General features: G+C 36.8%; 1 protein-coding gene across 6 annotated transcripts in view; it reads left to right on the plus strand.

The window, feature by feature from the left end:
• The window catches only part of LOC115217148 (CCR4-NOT transcription complex subunit 4), a 97,366-nt gene that overhangs the window by 59,061 nt on the left and 18,192 nt on the right, over positions 1–20,113 (plus strand). For all 6 annotated transcript variants that reach the window (XM_036507242.1, XM_036507245.1, XM_036507244.1 and 3 more), the window contains exons 4-9: positions 11,575–11,640; positions 13,080–13,126; positions 16,307–16,396; positions 17,851–17,998; positions 18,897–19,061; positions 19,907–19,974. In XM_036507242.1, the coding sequence (XP_036363135.1) occupies positions 11,575–11,640; positions 13,080–13,126; positions 16,307–16,396; positions 17,851–17,998; positions 18,897–19,061; positions 19,907–19,974 (584 nt within the window). The remainder of the gene's footprint in view (positions 1–11,574; positions 11,641–13,079; positions 13,127–16,306; positions 16,397–17,850; positions 17,999–18,896; positions 19,062–19,906; positions 19,975–20,113) is intronic.

A 20,113-nucleotide genomic window follows, 5' to 3' on the forward strand; every position in this document is an offset into this window, starting at 1 on the left:
ATGCTTCAGATGAAATTCATTGAATCAGATTTTCTATGGCAGGATGCCCTTCTTGTCATCACCTCTCATCTGTTTCCAAGCAAGATGATATTTCCCCATGGCCAGTCCTCTTTTTCACAGCAGACTGGAAATGATCAACATCACTTGTATGATGATGATGCTCATTACAACAATCATGTGATGTCTAGACAAAGGTACACACACACACAAACACACACACACACACACACACACACACACACACACACAACAAGCTTTTCTCAGTTTCTGTTTATCAGATTCACTCACAAGGCTTTGGTCACCCCATGGCTATAGTAGAAGACACTTGCCCAAGGTACTCCACAGTGAGACTGAACCAAAGATCATATGGTTGGGAAGCAAGCTTCTCAATCACACAGCCACACCTGTAAAACAGACGAAACTTTGTCCAATTAGGGGGGTGGGGGTTGTACATTCGTCACTGATCAGTTAACCTTTTTTCTTTTACTTACTGGTATATTTTGTCAGGGACATCTAAGAAATAAGTATCTAAAATGGTTATCAAACAATATTGCACAATTTTGATTTATTTCTTTCAAAACATTTACTGATGTTAATATCAACTATATTTTGGCTTTGAATTCTTGTGCTAAGGTAGATGATCATGCTTTGAGCAAGTGAGATATTGACATCATATATCAAGACAAATGGCGAAACATGTTAAGCTGTGACCTTTTGTGCATCAAATTATTTCACTCCCACACCTTTTCAAGCCTCTTGTTGAGCTATTCAGCTGTTGTTGCAACTTTCTACCATCACATACATACAATAACTTTGTTCCGTTACTTCAGCAATGTGTTGCTACTGCACACTATGCTCCACAAGGAAACAGAACAGGCCATTCGGTAGTAGAGTTATTATTTTGTAGCCACTAACTAGTACAATGATGTGTGAATTTGACCTAAAATCCAATCTTGAGTCACCTCTTAAATATTATAAGCTTTCAGTAAAGTGTTACAGGAGTGCTATTCAGAAGCACAACTTTCTGAAGGCAATTTGCCAAACTTTCTGTGAACCAGTTTGTATATGTTGACTTCTGAGTTTTGAGACAAAGAAACTGTATTTGTATGATTAATTTATTTTTGGAACAACTTAAAGCCATAGGCTAATTTAGCATGCAGAAGGAAGTTGTCAGAGCCATTTAGATCACTGGTCTCTGCACTTTCCCATGACATTATGATCTAGCTTGGAGATAGACTGTTATTACTATTCCAGCATATAATTAATTTACTTGGTTGTGTAATCATCTTTAGACTATCACATCAACTATTGATGGACTAGATGTTAGAAACATATATATTTGGTACATCATTATTGTTTGGTAGTAGAGCTGGTCATATCTGCTTAAGCACATCTCTGGCATGGACATTTTATTTGATTAGCATTTCATGAGGTTTTAAAAATGTTTTAATCTAGAAATGTAGTACAGAAATTTGGTAACGACATTGTGAGGATCAAGTGACATTGGTTCAGTGATTATCGACATGAAATTTGCCAGGTCTGCTGTCATTTGGTACATCTATGCAGTTGCTTCAATCCTTTACGACCAGGATCACCTTAACTTATGCTTTCTGTGTAATCAGTTCAAAAATTTAAATTTAGAAAATTATGACATTGACATTTTAAGCTTTAAGGTAAAATATGAGATGACTGGAAAAATTGCCTCTCATGATAATAAAGGATGAGCACTTTCATGAACAGAAGTAACATTGATACTATACGTCTATCAGGCTTCTGAGAGAAAGATGGTGAGGGCACAACATACTAACTCTAGTAGTGACTGAACTTATGGCCTTAGTCAGCCTCCACTTTAGCCTCAAGGCTTATTACCAAAATGGCAATTATTCTACAAATATAGAACCTGTAAACTATGAAACAGATGGACCCGAAGAAGACCTGAAGTGGGGAGTGCTTTACTTGTACTTGTGACGGCGTTCACCCAGGGCGGGTTGAGCCGGCTTCTTCTCTGGTCCTAACGGCATCACGAAGCATGACGGCCCCATGCGAGGTCACTGGAGATAGCGAGCCATTCACGGTTCCATCTGCACAGACCGACCACCTGTGGCCCTGAGAATTCGGAGAGGTCCTCCTTTATCGTTGTTGCCAAGTCTTCAGCTGTCCTCCTGTGCGTTTGTGCCAGCTGGGAAGTGGAGGTAGGAGGACGACATTGCGAATCAGCTCACCCTCTGGACGCTGAGAGTGGGGAGTGCATGTCATTGAGGTTTGCAAACCTAACTGAATGATTGGTTAAATTGTTAATGAATTGGCTAATAATAATAATAAGTGAAATAGAACCAGTACATATGTTTATTATTGGCATAATGACCCACCCAAGATACAGCGAAATTATTCTAATTTTCATATCCAGTATTCTAAATTATTCTCCTATATTTCTTTATTCACATTTAGATATTTATCTCAGATTTCCTACTGTGACTCTGCTTAATCATAGTTTCCCAGTGTGACTTGTACTTAATCCTGTTGTTTCATTTATTAGTAATTCAACTTCTTTTGTACCTTCTATACTCTTGCACACACCAGAATTCTTTGTTCATTGTATTGTACTCATAAATATATCTCTTGGCATTCAACCATTATGTCTATGTATTTGGTTATGTCAAAGCTATTTCTGGTTGACTTGGCTGGCTGACTTGTTATTGCTGCTAGTGTTGTAGTGGTTGTTGTTGTTGTTAATGAGGATTCTAACTAGTAGCTGCTTACAACAGCTAACTGCATGTCTTGCATGCCATTACAGTAGGGGACTTTCAAGAAACATTTTTTTTTTTCTTTTTTGTTTTTAAACTAGGAAAACAACTTTTGTCATATGAATGGCTTAGCTACAAATGTCTTGTAACTTTACACATCATTCTTACTACATGTTATTTGAGAAGACATAAGCAGGTACAAATATTGATTTCTTCAGTTGCGGGGCCTTAGGTTTATATAGGCAGAAATAAGATCAGGACATTCATCCTGTTGTCAAGGGCATTAGTAACAACATAAGATGAAGTTGAGTAGCTGTAGATGTAAATCAAAATGGATCACAATTTGGCTTGTTGGCAATTTAGCTTTACTCCAAGACACCCACAAGTTGCTATAAATATTGAATATGAACCAAATAATTTTTTTAAAAATTTCTTTTTCCCCCTCTGATAACATAAATTAAATGAGTTTCTAAACTTCTCTACTCTTATTATTAAGTTCTTAGTATTTAACCAAAGTTTTTACTTTTGTCTGAATACTTAATAACCTCAGTGAATGCACTTACTTAAGCCCTTTGTTCCCTGTGAAGCATTGGCCATCAACAGCTTTTCTTCACTGCCTTGATGCTGAACTGTCCTCTCTCTCCCAAGTCTTGGCACTTTGTCAGTTATGACAAGTGTTCCAGTTGATCTGACCAACAGAACAGCCTGCTCGTGAAACTAATGTGCAAGTGGCTGAGTACTCCACAGACATGCGTACTCTTAACGTAGTTCTCAGAGAGATTCAGCATGGCACTCTGAATATAACAAAGCTGGCAACTTTGAATTCCAAGTACAACTCATTTTTGCCAATTGAGTGAACTGGAGCAACATGAAATGAAGTGTCTTGCTCAAGAACACAGTGTGCCACTGGGAATACTTTGCATTTTTCTAAATAAGTGGTGTTGTCTCCATGCAAACCCATTTTTACCTTTAAGAAATAGCAGTCCATATTAGTCTGGCATCGGTCCGGACAAATGCCAGCATGGGAAGCCCTACCAGGATCTGGTGCTCTGCTGGCATAGCTCTGAGGGGTCATTGAGGCACACAAGCTACCACAATGTGACAAAGACTGGACCTCATCGTGGATCATTGAATGTAGCTTTTTATCTTAAGTTTTGGGTGTAAATCTTGCTAGTGACGACCAGTTGTATGAGTTTTCCAGTTTTAATCCAACCATGTGTGTCCATTGTTCTGAGCAGCATCAAGTCAGCATATTCTCTGCTTATCTTCAAGTGACCTGATTTTGTATTGATATGACAAAACAGTTAGGCAGTGAGCTGGTAGAGTTGTTAGCACAATGGGCAAAATGTTTTAGCAGCATTTTGTCCGTCCTTACATTCCGAGTTCAAATTCTGCTGGGATCGACTTTGCCTTTCATCCTTTTGGAGTTGATAAAATAAGTACCAGCTGAGAATTAGGGTTGATTTAATTGACTGAGCCCTGCCCCAAAAAAAAACTGCTGGCCTTGTGTCAAAATTTTGAAGCTGATACAATAATGACTTAATGTGCAGGTATGGTTGCTTAATAGGTTCACTTTGAAGCTACAGGGTTTTCAGTTCATTCCCACTGTATGCCACTCTGGACATGTGACTTCTACTGTAGCCTATGGTCAACCAGTGCTTTGTGGGTGTACTTGGTAGATAAAAACTGCCTGCAAGCATATTTTTCTCTCTCAGTGCTTGACAGCTGGTGTTTGTTTGTTTATATTCTCATAACTTAATGGTTCAATAAGAGATGACCTATAAAGTGCCAGATTAAAAATATGTACTGAAGTTGATCAACAAAACCCAAGGTTGTGCTCCAGTATGACCACAGTCCATATCAAACCAGTAAAGAACAAAGCAAATATAACAAATTTCAAGACCGCCGTTATTTTAAAACAAGATTTTAAAAATTTGCTGGTGGATTGTGGGTACCTCTTCTATTCTTTTACCTGTTTCAGCCATTGGTCTGTGGCCATGCTGGGGCTTGACCCAGGAAGGTTTTTAGTGGTACAGATTGACCTCCAGTACTTTTTTTTAAAGCCTGGTACCTATTTTATCAGTCTCTATTGCTGGACCTACTAAATTACAGCTAAACAAATGGATAACAGTTGTCAGGTAGTGAAGGGGTAGAACACACATGCACGCGCATGTCTTCCAAATTCACTTTCAGAGCATTGTTTAGCCTGGGGTTATAGTAGAAGATGCTTACCCAAGGTGCCATGCAGCAGGCCTGAATCTGAAACTGTGGTTGCAAAGCAAGCTTCTTAAAATTGCACAGCTAAGCCTGCATTTAAAAAGAAAGAAAAAAAAAAAGCAAAAGACAAAAGTGCACTCACTTAGCTAGTTTGAACCTGCAACCCTCAGATTACTCTCTGACTCATAAGTCTTATGCTCTTTCAACTGAGCAATTTTAGTGGTCATGCTAGCATGGGTTGGACGATTTTGCCAGCCCTCAGTCAAAATTGTCCAACCCATGCTAGCATGGAAAGCGGACGTTAAACGATGATGATGATGATGTAGTCAACGGAGAAAGAATGTTTTAGTGTTAGACATTACAGAGAGAAAGTTAATAGAATTGTGGTCAAATTTTTGATTAGTGCGAGGGAACTTATTTTTGCCTACCAGCCAGATTGACATTTGAAAAGGACATACTACAAGTTAAAAATTGGAAAATGTTTAATAGTTTTAAAAGGTCTAGACTTTGTTGTTGATTTAAAATATCATCTGGAATTTTTTTAATAAAAAAAAAAAAGTTTGCGGCTAGTTTAGGAAAAGAAGGGTAGTATCCATGACCCTTTTTTAGAGTTGCTGGTACTGGTGGGAGAAAAGGAACAAGTTATCTTTGGACCAAAGAACTGACCCCAAACTCTTTACGAAAGAGTGGGCTTCACTAACGGTGCCTAAGAGCTACTTAGTGGTGTTAAAGCAGGCAATGGATTAAGCCTACCTTCTGTAACTAGTTGCTCCAGACTCCCACATAATTTGTGTTTGCTGAATTTCACTCTCAAAGCTTGGTTGAAGCCATAGTGAAAGGACAATTTAAACTCGATTGCAATGTGATCAAACTGAAAAACCTGTAGTTGCAAAACTAGCCTCTTAACCACACAGCCGTTCCTGCACCCATATACTCCAGAGAAAAGATCTTTAATATTAATTTCCTACATTGGAACAAGATCAGGAATTTGTAGGGAAAGAATATTAATCAATTGAATTCACCATCACCCTACCCACCTGGTACATTACTAATTCTCATTCCATCAACAAAGAGAGATGAAAGATGGCTAGCCCCAGCAAGACTCGATTTTGAGATGTAATTAAATATCATAAAGCATATTATCTGCTATTTGACCATTTCTGTACCCCATTATTTTCATATTGATAAAATAATTCTAATGAAGCAAATTTTGGTCCATAGTTATTTACACAGTTCCAATATTTTTAATTTGTTAGTGTTGAAACACTCCTTGCAGCCAATAAAACCAACTTTGTTGATATCCTCAAAGGATATACTGTAGTTGTTTTTATTTTACTGTTTTACATCCATTTATCTTTTTTTCTGACTGGCAATCAATCTTGTCAATGTCACCCAATCCCATTGAGGTGAGCTAATCCCACTGAAGTCAACTTTTGTCTTTCATACTTCTGGGATTGGTAAAGTACCTGTCCAGGATTTTGTACTGGTGAAATGATTAACACATTGACTGGGATGCTTTGTAGTATATGTTCTGGCTCTTCACAGTCTAAGTTCAAATCCCACAGTGGTCTACTTAGGTGGGTGACTTAATCTATTCCATGGTTTAGCACCCCCCCACCCCCCGGCTAACTGGCTTCCGTACCAGTGGCACATAAAAGGCACATTTCGAGTGTGATTGTTACCAGCGTCACCTTACTGGCTCCTGTGCCAGTGGCATGTGTAAAATGATTTGAGCGAGGTCGTTGCCAGTACCGCCTGACTGGCCTCCATGCCGGTGGCATGTAAAAGCACCCACTACACTCTCAGAGTGGTTGGCATTAGGAAGGCCATCCAGCTGTAGAAACTGTGTCAGATCAAGATTGGAGCCTGGTGCAGCCATCTGGTTCGCCAGCCCTCAGTCATATGTCCAACCCATGCTAGCATGGAAAGAGGACGTTAAACGATGATGATGATGATCTTTCAGTGGAATTAACTCTGTTGCAAGCATTCAGGCCTGGTCTTCACTTTGAAGACTAGGCCTCTCTCCTCATCATTCTTAGAGGACCTGTGAAGAGTCATAGGTATGCTTTCTTCTTGACTAAACATAAAAAAAAAAGTCTGTGGTAGGTCTGTTATTTAGATATTTGTATAATGTTAGCAAAATTATGATTTGCTGTCTTTCCTCTTGCTAACTTGTTCAGCTGAGAAATAAGACAAAATTCTACTCATTCTATTATGCTCAGCTGAAATACCAGTGTCTCTCTCTCTCTTGAGTACAAAACATTGCCTATATAAGTTGTAAGGTTTGAACTCAAAGCCTCATTAAACATCCTGCATTTTAACCCTTCTGATAGCAACCCTCCTGGGACTGCTCTTGCAAGTTATATAAATTAAAACCTTTCTTTGAAATTTTATGTTATTTCAACAAATAGTGGTGCCCCAGCCTTTGGGTTAGAACATGCAAATAGAGTAACAAAAGTGTTAATCTACTAACCATATTGATAATATAATTATCTCAATTTATTAATCTTAGTTCCTTGTTAATGTGAATGATATTTGGAATATTTAGGTGAAGATAATACAGATAAATATTTATTGGAAAAGTAAGCCATTTTCAGAATAATCTAAATGCTTCATAGTTCAGTAGATAATATGAAGCACCAGTAGAATGGAGTTTATTTTGGAAGATGACTAATGGTTTGTGATAGGAAGAGTATTTGACAAGCGAGACTCTGCGTCTGATTTGTGCAAACCTGAGAAATTAGATGTAAAAATTTAAACCACACACACAATGGGCTTCTTTCAGTTTCTGTTTATACTAAATTCACTCCCAAGGCCTTGATTGTTCTGGAGACATTTGCCCAAGGTACCAAGCAGTGAGACTGAACTTGAGACCCTGTGGTTGGGAAGCAAACTCCTGAACCTCAGACCCATGTCTATGCCTATATGCACAGCTACACCTATAACCAGTATACATACTTGTGTTCCTCCTCTTTAATATATATATATATATATATATATATATATATATATATATATATAGGGAGAAGTCACGAAAAAGATGAAGACAGGTGGTGTAGAAAACAAAGTGATGTATTAGTATAACGCTCGGGAATTGAAAATGTCTTTTACGTTTTGAGCCTACGCTCTTTTACAGAAAGAAACAAGGAGAGGAAAAAAATGTGTAGTAGCTACCGATCTATCATGGCAACTAGCCTTTTGGTTTGCCAGTCCTCAGTCAAACTATCCAACCCATGCCAACATAGAAAGCGGACATTAGATGATTGATATAGCGCTGCCTCGACTGGCTCTGTGCCGGTGGCACTTAAAAAGCACCATCCGAACGTGGCTGTTGCCAGTGCCGCCTCGACTGGCTCTGTGCCGGTGGCACATAAAAAGCACCATCCGAACGTGGCTGTTGCCAGCGCCGCCTCGACTGGCTCTGTGCTGGTGGCACATAAAAAGCACCATCTGAATGTGGCCGATGCCAGCTCCGCCTCGACTGGTTTCTGTGCCGGTGGCACATAAAAAGCACCATCTGAAAGTGGCCGATGCCAGCGCCACCTTGGCTGGCTTCCGTTCCGGTGGCACGTTAAAAGCACCAACCAATTGTGGCCGATGCCAGACCCCCCCTGGCACCTGTGCAGGTGGCACGTAAAAAGCACCCACTACACTTGCGGAGTGGTTGGCGTTAGGAAGGGCATCCAGCTGTAGAAACACTGCCAGATCAGACTGGAGCCTGATGCAGCCCTGGCTTCCCAGACCCCGGTCGAACTGTCCAACCCGTGCTAGCGCGGAAAACGGACGTTAAACGATGATTATATATATATATATATATATATATATATATATATATATATATATATGGATAATAGAATCAATAAAGAGAGTGAACTTGTCATGGGAAGCTCCAACATTTTGGACAGTTGACAGAAATAAATGAGACAGCAGAATTTTACTTCCTCTAAGTTTTTTTTTAAAAGAAAAAACCCTGTTGAATATTGAATTCTTTCCTTTCTTTTGAAAATATATTAAATTTGAATTAATGCATTGTAATAGAACTGAACTAAAATGAAAACAAAATACCTCCTGCTGTTGAATCATCCTCACATTCTATTTCTCATTTGAAAACCTCCTACTTTAGCATTATTCCTCTTAATGGCAGTGAACAAACATATGAGTAAATATGAACTATTGTTATTGTTGAGTATTTAATTAAATCCATTTGCATTTTCAGTTTAAATCTCACTGGAGCCGACTTTGCTTTTTTTTTTTTGTTTAAATTTTTTAAAATAAATTATAAATTCAGTAAAAATAATTATCAGTCAAGTTTTGGCATTGATTTTAATCTGCTGTTCTCTGTCCCAATATGTATGACCTTGTGCTGATACTGAAAAGAAAAAAAATTGAAATTGTTACTGAGGACTGTAGATGGCAACCAGCAGTTTGTGAGACTAAACACCTCCATTACTACAATGACCTCTACTCCTCAGAATTAGCTATTTGCATATTAGCATCTGACTCATTTTTTTCTCTTCCTTGCTACCAGTTCTTTTTTTGCTCCTGTCAGTATAGGCACCAATCAAAGGTGGTGAGCTGGCAGAATCGTTAGTATGCTGGGCAAAATGCTTAACGGCATTTCGTCTGCGAGTTCAAATTCCGCTGAGGTCGACTTTGCCTTTCATCCTTTTGGGGTCGATTAAATAAGTACCAGTTACGCACTGGGGTTGATGTAATTGACTTAATCCATTTGTCTGTCCTTGTTTGTCCTCTCTCTGTTTATCCCCTTGTGGGTAGTGAAGAAATAGGTATTTCGTCTCTCTATATTCTGAGTTCAAATTCCGCTGAGGTCAACTTTGCCTTTCATCCTTTCGGGGTTGAAAATTAAATACCAGTTGCATACTGGGGTTGATCTAATCGACTGCCCCACCTCCTCTCCAAAAACTTTGGGCCTTGTGCCTAGTGTAGAAAAGAATATATGCACCAATCACTACCTTATACTTCTTTTAGTCATTGTACTATGCATGGCCATGTGGGGGCAGCACCTTGAAGGGTTTAAAAAAAAAATGGTACTTATTCTCAGTCTCTCTTGTCAGACTACTAAACTACAGGGACAGAAACAACCCAACGCCAGTTGTCAAGTGTTGGGGTACAAAGACATGCATACATGCACACAGCTTCTGTCTACTAAATTCCCTCACAAGGCATTGGTTGGTCCGGGATTATAGCAGAAGACACTTGCCCAAGATGCTGCACTGAGGGACTGAACCTGAAACCATATGGTTGCAAAGCAAACTTCTTAACCACACAGCCATGCCTTCCCAATCTTACCTCTTTGTCTTTTTCCTCCTCTCCAGGCATCAACTTGGAGCTAGCTGGTCTTATACATTCCTTCTACAGAGGAATTCCCATTCCTTTCATCTCCGCTCCTCCTCAACACCCTTGTTGTGTTCCAACACCCCAAGCCCTGCATTGCTCACTAAACTCAGTCTTCCTCTCTCAGAATTTGGTACCCTGGAATTCTCTCCTTGCTCACATTCTTGCATGTGTTGGCTTACAAAGGTTCAACAGGAAAAATTAATGGCATTAATATCACCAGTTTAGTGGAGTCCTGCAAAGATCATAGATGCTGTCCCTCCTGTCTGACCCTGCAAGTTATGGAAGAAGATTTTGGACAAAGTGTTTAGTACAGTCTGGGTGAAGGAAAGCTGCAGATAGTGATGGAAGAATGTATTGAATAAAGTTCAGATAGAGATGGAGTAATTAGCTCAGTCTGAGAACCAGAAGCCAATGCTACCATTTTAACATATTAAGATTGCAATTGGGGTATGTTTTATTCAAACATATTTAGTAGGACTGTAGGTCCTTTATATTAGAGTAATACCTATTTCTTTACTACTCACAAAGGGCTAAACACAGAGAGGACAAACAAGGACCGACAAACGGATTAAGTCGATTATATCGACCCCAGTGCGTAACTGGTACTTAATTTATCAACCCCGAAAGGATGAAAGGTAAAGTCGACCTCGGCGGAATTTGAACTCAGAATGTAACAGCAGATGAAATACGGCTACGCATTTCGCCTGGCGTGCTAACGTTTCTGCCAGCTCGCCGCCTTGAGTATTATTAGAGTAATACCACTGAGATTATAAGCTGTGTATTATTATTATAGATCCCTTCCAGTCTCAATAGTATCACTTCAATGTAGAAACTGTTGATGTAGGAGTTGGTTTTATAAATTTCAGTTAGCAATAGATTGCTGTCAAAATGAATTTAGCCTATTTTTGATTGACTAGTTAGCTGAAAGATACAAATCTGATATTTCTTGGTCAGTCGGAATGGTTAACACACTTTTTTTTTAATGTTTTACCATTAAAAAGTATTGATTTTACTAGCAATTCATAGTTAATGATATGCCTAGAGGGAAATTTATGAACATCAAGGTATGTACTGCAAATAAATCACCCAACCAGTTCATGTAGTAAAATAAATTACTACATGAAACTTTTCACTTAAGGCTTTTATATTTTTGTCATTAAATTTCTGTACAGTGATTGAATATTTAAATACCTTTATTTTTTGTTTCCTTTTACACCTTTATTTAAATACCTTTATATTTTGTTCTCTTTTACAGATATGCAGATTTTGTTGGCATAGAATAAGAACAGATGAAAATGGGTTGTGTCCTGCATGTAGGAAGGTACGTTGCTCTCTTTTCTCTCTCTCTGTAAAACGAAACTGTCATTAGCAGTGTTCACCTAATCATTGATTTACTTGATTTCCTTGCTGCCACCACTTTGGTTAAAGACAGCAATAAATTGATTGTGACCAGTGCCAGACAAGTGTCAACTCTGACCAATTAATTACTTTGGCACTTAGTGATAAGTCCTCTACTACGTTCTGTATTGGAAGGTTGTTGACTCTTTCGTTTATTTCTAACATTTTATTAGCTGTTAACAACCTGAGTGTAATCATTGAAACAACCTGGTTTCATTGAGTCTTGTTTCAAAAACAAATTCTTTGTTATTTCTAGTCCAGTTTCTTTGCTGCTTTGAAATTATTTCTGAAGCTCAATGAGTTCTTTAACCCTTTAGTGTTTAAACCGGCCATATCCAGCCTAAATATTCTATATGTGTTACATGCAAACCAGCTATATCTTGCCTATCAAACCTTAGAGGTGAGTGGGTTAGAGTATTCGACTCATGATTGTAAGATTGTGGTTTCGATTCCTGGACCAGATGATGCATTGTGTTTTTGAGCAAAAAACTTCATTTCATGTTCCTCCAGTACACTCAGCTGGCAAAAATGAGTAATCGTGCAGTGGACCAAGCACATCAATGTATCTCTGGGTAAGGGGACTTAATTTTATATATATTTATTGCGGGTGTTATGTTCCAAAACCCCTGCAGTAGCTGAAAATCCACAAAGTAGAAACAGTATTGTACTGTATATTTTTTCATTCATCATCATCATTGTTTAACGGCCGCTTTCCATGCTGGCATGGGTTGGACAGTTTGACTGAGGACTGGCGAGCCAGATAGCTGCACCAGCCTCCAATCTGATCTGGCAGAGTTTCTACAGCTGGATGCCCTTCCTGATGCCAACCACTCCAAGAGTGTAGTGGGTGCTTTTACGTGCCACCAGCATGAGGGCCAGTCAGGCGGTACTGGCAATGGCCATGCTCAAATGGTGTTTTTTTACGTGGCACTGGCAACGACCTCGCTCGAATGTTTTTCACATGCCACTGGCACAAGTGCCAGTATAAATGCAAAACAACACCAGGGAGGAATTGGCATAAGTTTAGATAATAAACCATGATAGGTGAACTGTGATATGGCAAGGGATAATTGTATGTGTGTATATATATATATATTATATATATATATATATATATCAAGTTTATCAAACGAGGGATAGAGGAGGAGGGGTGATTGTTAAAATTCAAGTTGGGGAAAAGTTCTTTATGTAATTGACTAGCTCTTTATCCAGGGGAACATTTCCTTCAGCTCAGCATTAAAGAAATTAGATTAATGTTATGGACTCTTTAAATGCCTACTGTTTTGATTTTCTTTCTCTCTTTAATATATATATATAACAAAATTTATGAAATGCACACCAAACTACAAAATCTTATTTCAGCAATACCCTGAAGACCCTGCAGAATTCAAACCACTCACAGAGGATGAGTAAGTAATGTTCAGAATTATGGAATATTTATTGATGATAAAAAATTTCAAGAGAATTTTATAAATCTTTATTCACCTGTATTGTTACAATTGCCAGCGATGGGTTGGTTACCTTTAAAGTATACTCTCTTAATCTGGAATCAAATGATGAAAAACTTCTATTCTGACATTGAAATATAAGAAGATTGATCTAAGATCATTGTCGTAGTATCTCCCTATTTAGGATGGAATTCTTGTTTGGAAGAATTCCAAATGGAAATTACCAATCGGAATGAAATGTTTGTACATAAGGAGCTCAATAAAGTTGTTAGGAATTTCCATGGTGTTTTGTATAGAGATAATTGCTAAGTTAGCTTAGAGGTTATGTGAGAATCTATTGACTAAAGCATTTCTAGAAACAGCATTGTCCTGACGTTGCATTGGCTGTTGGGTACCCTAATATTTCTTAAACAACTTTCTTGAAGCGTCTATTCTAACACATAAGATTCATGTTTATTTTATTTTTACATGGCTTTTTAAGTATTTATGTGCCTACATTGACACCAGTTGGTTTCCCAGATGGATGAAATAATTTTACTATTGTAAGCAGATCAGGCCGAAAATGTCGCTAGAAGCTAGGATCACCAAGCATAGATTGGCATATTTCAGTCATATTATGCGGAGAAAATCCCTGGAGAAGGACATCATGCTCGGAATGGTCAGTGGCAAGAGAGGAAGAGGCCGACCAAGAACCCGCTGGCTTGACACCATCAAGAGTGACACGGGAATGGCCATAGCCAATCTGAAAGAAGCGGTTCAGGATAGAACTGACTGGAGGACACTGATCCAACGAGTAACCGAGAGTCGACTTCGACTGAGCGGATAGATAGATTGATAGATAGATAGATTGTAACTTTCATTTCATGTACTGTAGACATTTTGGTTGTTGTTCATAAAAGTTTTATTCAGATATATTTAGCTAGCCTGAAATTTTCATTTTAGGTATTTTCCCTTGTATTTGTTATAAATCACAGATTATTTTTTAGAATTCTTTAAACCATTTTTTTTTTATATTGCAAAGCAAAATTATTTTAGACACCATTACTTAATCTTCGTAGAGCATCAATCTCAAAATAAGAGTTGTGGGTATCTATATCGTTTGTGTGTGTGTGTGTTCTGATAGTGAAAATGTCACCACACCCAACAATTCTAACTAACCTACTTTATGTTAGCACTATGCAATGGCAGCAAAAGTGGCTTGATTAGTTGATTGTCCTAACTTTTAAGACAATCATGTTAATTAAGGCAATTTATTTTATCATAGCAGTCTTTCAAAATGCCATTTACTTTTCATTGTTATGGTCATAAAAATAGCAATAGATGAAAACTTTGCAAGCCATTGATATTTCTTGACACTGCACTACAAAAATCCTTTCTGAGTCATTTTGAAATTTTCAGCATTTTTTAAAAAAATGGCTTCAAATAAGTAACAAAGTGACTCTAGAGAAACATAGCTAGACTGACTATAGATATGCAATTTGAATGAATTGCATGGTGCCTTGGGCAAGTATCTTCTTCAATATCTGGAGGTTAGCCAAAACCCTGTGAGTGGATTTGCAAGATGAAAATTGAAAGAAACTGCCCCCCCCCCCTTCGATGTTTCCTTGTCTTGTCATTGCACGGTAGATGTGAGCTTGCATCATCATCATCATCATACTCGTGGTGTCATTCATTTTCAGTCTGCTTAGGAGGAAATATTACCTTCCTTGCTTAGAAACCAGCGAGGACAGGCAAGCGGAAGAGCATTCAGTCACAGAAAAATGTGCTTCAGCATTTCTGTCTGATGCATTCAAGCATGGAAAAAAGTTCAGTAAAACAATGAGAATGAATATAGGCTAGATTTAAAAAAAAAAGCCTATTGCAAGTTAATAGTGTATCCATGGTAGAGATAGATGAAAGAGGATTGGAAGAAAGAAGTCTTGAAGTCATCCAAAGCAGTCATAAATAATAATTTGAGACTTTTTTATAAAATATAGACTTCTACCTAAATGATTATTACTAATTATTTCTTTCTAAATAATTGCTGCAGCAAAAATTTCTTTAATATCATTTTTTCGATGCAAAGGTCGTTAGTCTGCTAAGTTAGTGCTGTAAATAGATAAATGCATTTGCTGCTTATTTACAGCTTCTCTAACCTTCAGTGAGATAGATTACAATTTCACTATTGCAGTTATGCAGTGGAAACTGTGAGTGTTTTTATTCAGCACATTTATTCCTATAATTTTCTTTGTAAAAAGCTGGTTAATTTTATAATATTGATTCCTAACTTGAGCACAAGGCCAAACATTTTGAGAGGTTCTGTGGATCAAATTGACACTGGTGGTCAACAAGTGTTTAATCATGTTTGAAATGCTGACAGGTAAAGTTGCCTTTGGGTAGGAATCTAACTCGGATTAAATACCTTGTGGTACTTATGTCTTTTTATATCTATGAACAATGTTGATGTCATATTATAAGTTCTTCAATTCAGCTTAGTTTCTGTTCTCAGTTGTTTCGCCTGAACTCATACAATTTGAAATTGTATCAACATCATAGCTATTTAGTTTTCTTTCTCTGTTATTAAAATTCATGCTTAATGAAATTATTTTCTTAATGTTTTTAGAACATTAAGTAATATAACCTTAAGATTTTACTATTCAACTAAGTTTCCTGCAATATTTCTTGCCAAATAATTGTAACAACATAGGAAGGAACTCTATCTTGAAATGGTTGCTTGTGGTATGTTCTAACCAGGCTCTATATTTTTAATGGGCATATATGTCTGAGTGTGTTCTTTTACATGCATGTGATGTATAAATTTGTGGTTGATACAATAGATTTATAATAGCTCCTTAGCATTGATACAATAGGTTTCTCTCACTCTCATCTCTGAGAGAAACCTATTGTATCAATTGTGAGAGATGCAGCATTGAGGATGAATGAAGCCAGCTCAACCCACCCCGGGTGAATGCTGTCAAGTCAGTCAATAGGTTTATATTGGCTCCTTAGCATTTAAAACATTTCATCCTTTTACATTTTTTGTAGACTATTATCCTTACTTGCAAATAGAAGAGAAGAGAAATCTTTCTATCATTGTACATGTTAATTTTGCTGTCTGATGTTTTATTTTAAGTATTTACAATGCAGAATCTTGTCCTGTAGATTACATAGGATAAAGAAAGAAAAGAGACAGAAAGATCTACAGAGGAAGCAGAAAGCAGCTGAAAACAGAAAACATTTAGCAAATGTTAGGTAGGTCTATCAGTTTTTTTAAAAAGGTTCTTTTTAAATGTTGGACTGTTTGCTTGGAAGTTTGGAATAAATGAGAAAAACTGTTGAAGGATCAGTTGAGTAAGGAGTTAATTTGGCTGATAATAATGGTACCAGTATGAGGCTAAAACAAGAACAAATGGTAACTGCATTCTTTGATATGACAATTATATCTGACTAAGAAAGCTTTGTTTTTTGTCAACAGAATCTTGAATGTGTTGGCACTTTACCTTTGACCTTATTTCTTCAAGTCCCTTTTACTAGTGCCCCTCTTCTCAGCAATATTTTCAATTCAAGAACTATTTACTTTTGTCAATTATGTAGTGAACCAATGAAGAAAAAAGAAAAGACAATGTCTGTGTGAACTAAAACTGGAAGATTACTTTTTTTTTATGTGATGCTAGACGGCTTGTTTTTACTGTTTTAAGTGTAACAAATCTGAACCAAAGCACTGAAGATTAAGCTAAAATGTTTCAATGAAATAAATCATATCCAAATTTCTTTAATTTCAATTTAGTTTTTTTTCCTCTTCTTTATATCCTTCCTCTATGCTTTATTAATTTCAAAAATTTATTTTTTGAAATTACTACTTAAAATGTATATTTCTAGGCAATGTTTTAAATGTGATGATTTTATTATATGTGAAACATGTATTTTGAGAAACTAATACAATTTTAACTAAACCAGAAGTCCTATCCTGGTCAACCAGGGACAAAGCAGTGAGATTTTGATAATTCTGTTATGATAGTTCTACTGTAAATGATAGCATCACCAATGTTAAATTTTTATCTCTGAGTTTGATTTGAAAAAAAAAAAAAAGTTTTCCTTTTCTTATTTTTAATGTTTTATTGCTGTTAATAAAGCCATTCCTTTGTTTTAGATTTAGTTGTAATAAAAAAATTCTTTGGCTGATGAATCAGCTCCTTGTGATTTCTTAATTAGGCTATTTAAAACAAGAGGAAATATCAGATCGTGATCTTCATTCCCCCTTTGAAGGGGGTTTACTATGTAGCGGAAATGGTTCTGTTAATGAAAACTACATTGTGGATTTGGTTTGCCAATAACATTCCTCCTCATTAAGGCAGATGCTAAAACTATATGATCATAATGACTGTAATTGAAAGATTTTATTTCTTTTAAACCTGTCAAAGATTAGGTTTCGATTTTTGAGCATCTAAATCCATTTTAGAATTTTTGTAAAAGAAGTGTTACACAAAAGTAACAAAGTAAAAATACAGACGAAATATTAATTCTATTTTAAATAGTTTTACTTTAAAAAAAAGCTGGTTTTCTTAAAAATTTTCCCTTATTATTTATAGCAAGATTTTTCAAGCTGCAAAGTAGTATAGTAATTTTCCTATGGACATCATTTTGAAAATGCAGATATCTAATCTTTTAGTATGTTCTTAATGTTTATATTTTCGTTTTCTTTTCAGAGTTGTTCAAAAAAATCTTGTTTTTGTTGTGGGTCTATCTCAAAGGTTAGCAGAACCTGACGTATTAAAAAAGCATGAATATTTTGGTAAATTTGGAAAGATCCACAAAGTTGTCATTAATCAAAGCACATCTTATGCAGGGGCCCAGGTATGTTTTAATTTACATATTATTATACACACATTTTATTTCAAATGTTTGTTGCTACTGTTCTATCTAGACATGCTTGTATCTGTACAAGGTGTAGTACTAAATAAATAGACCAGTGTTTGTCAGTTCTTCAGTTTTTTTTTTTGAAGCTATCATAGTGACGACCATGCTAGAGCACCACCTGTGTAGATAGCTGTTAGTAGGCTTATAAAGTTATGTATTTCTCACTTAATTCTTCTTGCCTGAGATTCTATTACAAGGAAATATTAGGATTCTTGCTATAAATAAGGGAAAATTTTAAGATATTAATTTGTCCTGATTATAGAAGTTACTCGGACAAGTTAATATCGTATATCATCAGTGCTAACATTATGTACTTAAGGTGCAATTCAAATATTGATTTTGCATCTAGGGAGCTACAAAGATTTTAACTGGAAATGAAACTTCTCCTTTACATTGTTTCCCTTCTTTAAAAGGATACATTTTTAATTGTAATTTGGTATGGCTGTGACAAAGGGTCACAGGAAGCTTCAGTGAAAAAGTGTTCTCTCACTTTCAGAGAATCACAAAACTGCATAATGTTTAGTTACTGAATATCAAAAATATTAACCAAATGGACCGTAGAAAGCATGTTGTTATTATTAAGAAGTTAAAGAAGATACAGTAAGATATCAGCACATTAGATATCCCAAACATGTTTAGACATATATTGCCAACTAATTACAACTAATTACATTACAAATCATAAATGTTTTATATTTGATTTCTGTAAGTGAAACAAAATGGTTAGAGTTTAAAATTGAAATAGTTGTGAGATAACTTTCTTCATGCATTACCTCTGTCGATGTACAGAGAACCTATCTTTTGAGATTGATGTGTTATTTCTGTTTTCTTGCAGGGTCCAAGTGCCAGTGCATATGTAACATACAACAGATCTGAAGATGCTCTGAAAGCTATTTTAGCAGTCAATAACGTTCATGTAGATGGTCGAACACTGAAAGCATCACTGGGCACAACAAAGTACTGCAGTCACTTTCTCAAAGGAGCGCAATGTCCTAAATCAGTAAGTCACAGTGTTTAAACAGGCCAAGTGTTTCATGCTTCTCTATGTTTGGATCTTGCTGAGGAGGCAGTTTTGAGGCGGGATGGAAGGTTACAATCTTGAGTTGGAAGACATTTGCTAAATATTTATTTCAGTTCAGTATCTTGTGGTTCCCTCTGCCAAGACGTATTGAGCCAGTGTGGCAGAGTAGGCTCATCAAACCATTATGATCTCAAGCTCAAATTCAAAGCCACTACATCAGACCATGGTTGGTGGAGAGAACATGCTGAGGCCCTTGTCCTGCTGTAGACTGAACATGGACAAATCCAATCCAGTCCAACCCCATGGTTATCTGACTTAAGAATTGAAATACTTCTTCACCTACACTTCCCTGCCTAAATTGTTTGAGTCAACGAAGAAGCCTCAGAAAGCTATAGTCTTTTGATCTGTTAAAGGTAGCAACCAAAGGAACAGGAAATTGCAATCTATTGCCCTTAAAAGAGAATTGGATAATATAATCCCATCTACATTATTGGAAAAAAAAATGTGAAGTGCTAAATGAGTACTTCACTTATCTCAACTTTATCCTCCACCTGGGCTCCTGAGCAAAAAAATAAATAGTTGCTTATATAGCTCAAGAGTAACAATTTCAGGAAAACTAATGGACAGATTTGGCTGCGTTCATTATCACTTTACCTGGAATCTGGCAGAGATGACATTTAACCATATTCCCACTATAGCGAGAATATGGCATTACAGGGTTAAAATTCAAAGATTTTACCAGTCTAACTTGAACTCGTCACTTCCTATTGGCCAGTGTTATATGCTCACCTTAGTAACATTTTCCTTTCTTTCTCTCCTTGCAGGATTGTATGTATTTACATGAGTTAGGGGAAGAGGCAGCAAGTTTTACAAAAGAAGAAATGCAAATGGGGTAAGTCAGTCATTTGATGTAACTCTTCAATCTAATTATATAAATCTTTAAATGTAGAGCAGCTATACTTCATTGTAGTCATCATCTAAAGATGTTTTGGGCATTCACTTTTGTTATTGTTTATTGAGAGGAAAGTAGC

This window comes from Octopus sinensis, linkage group LG11 (genome assembly GCF_006345805.1).
Source record: "Octopus sinensis linkage group LG11, ASM634580v1, whole genome shotgun sequence".
In the NCBI taxonomy this organism is placed as follows: Eukaryota; Metazoa; Mollusca; class Cephalopoda; order Octopoda; family Octopodidae; genus Octopus; species Octopus sinensis.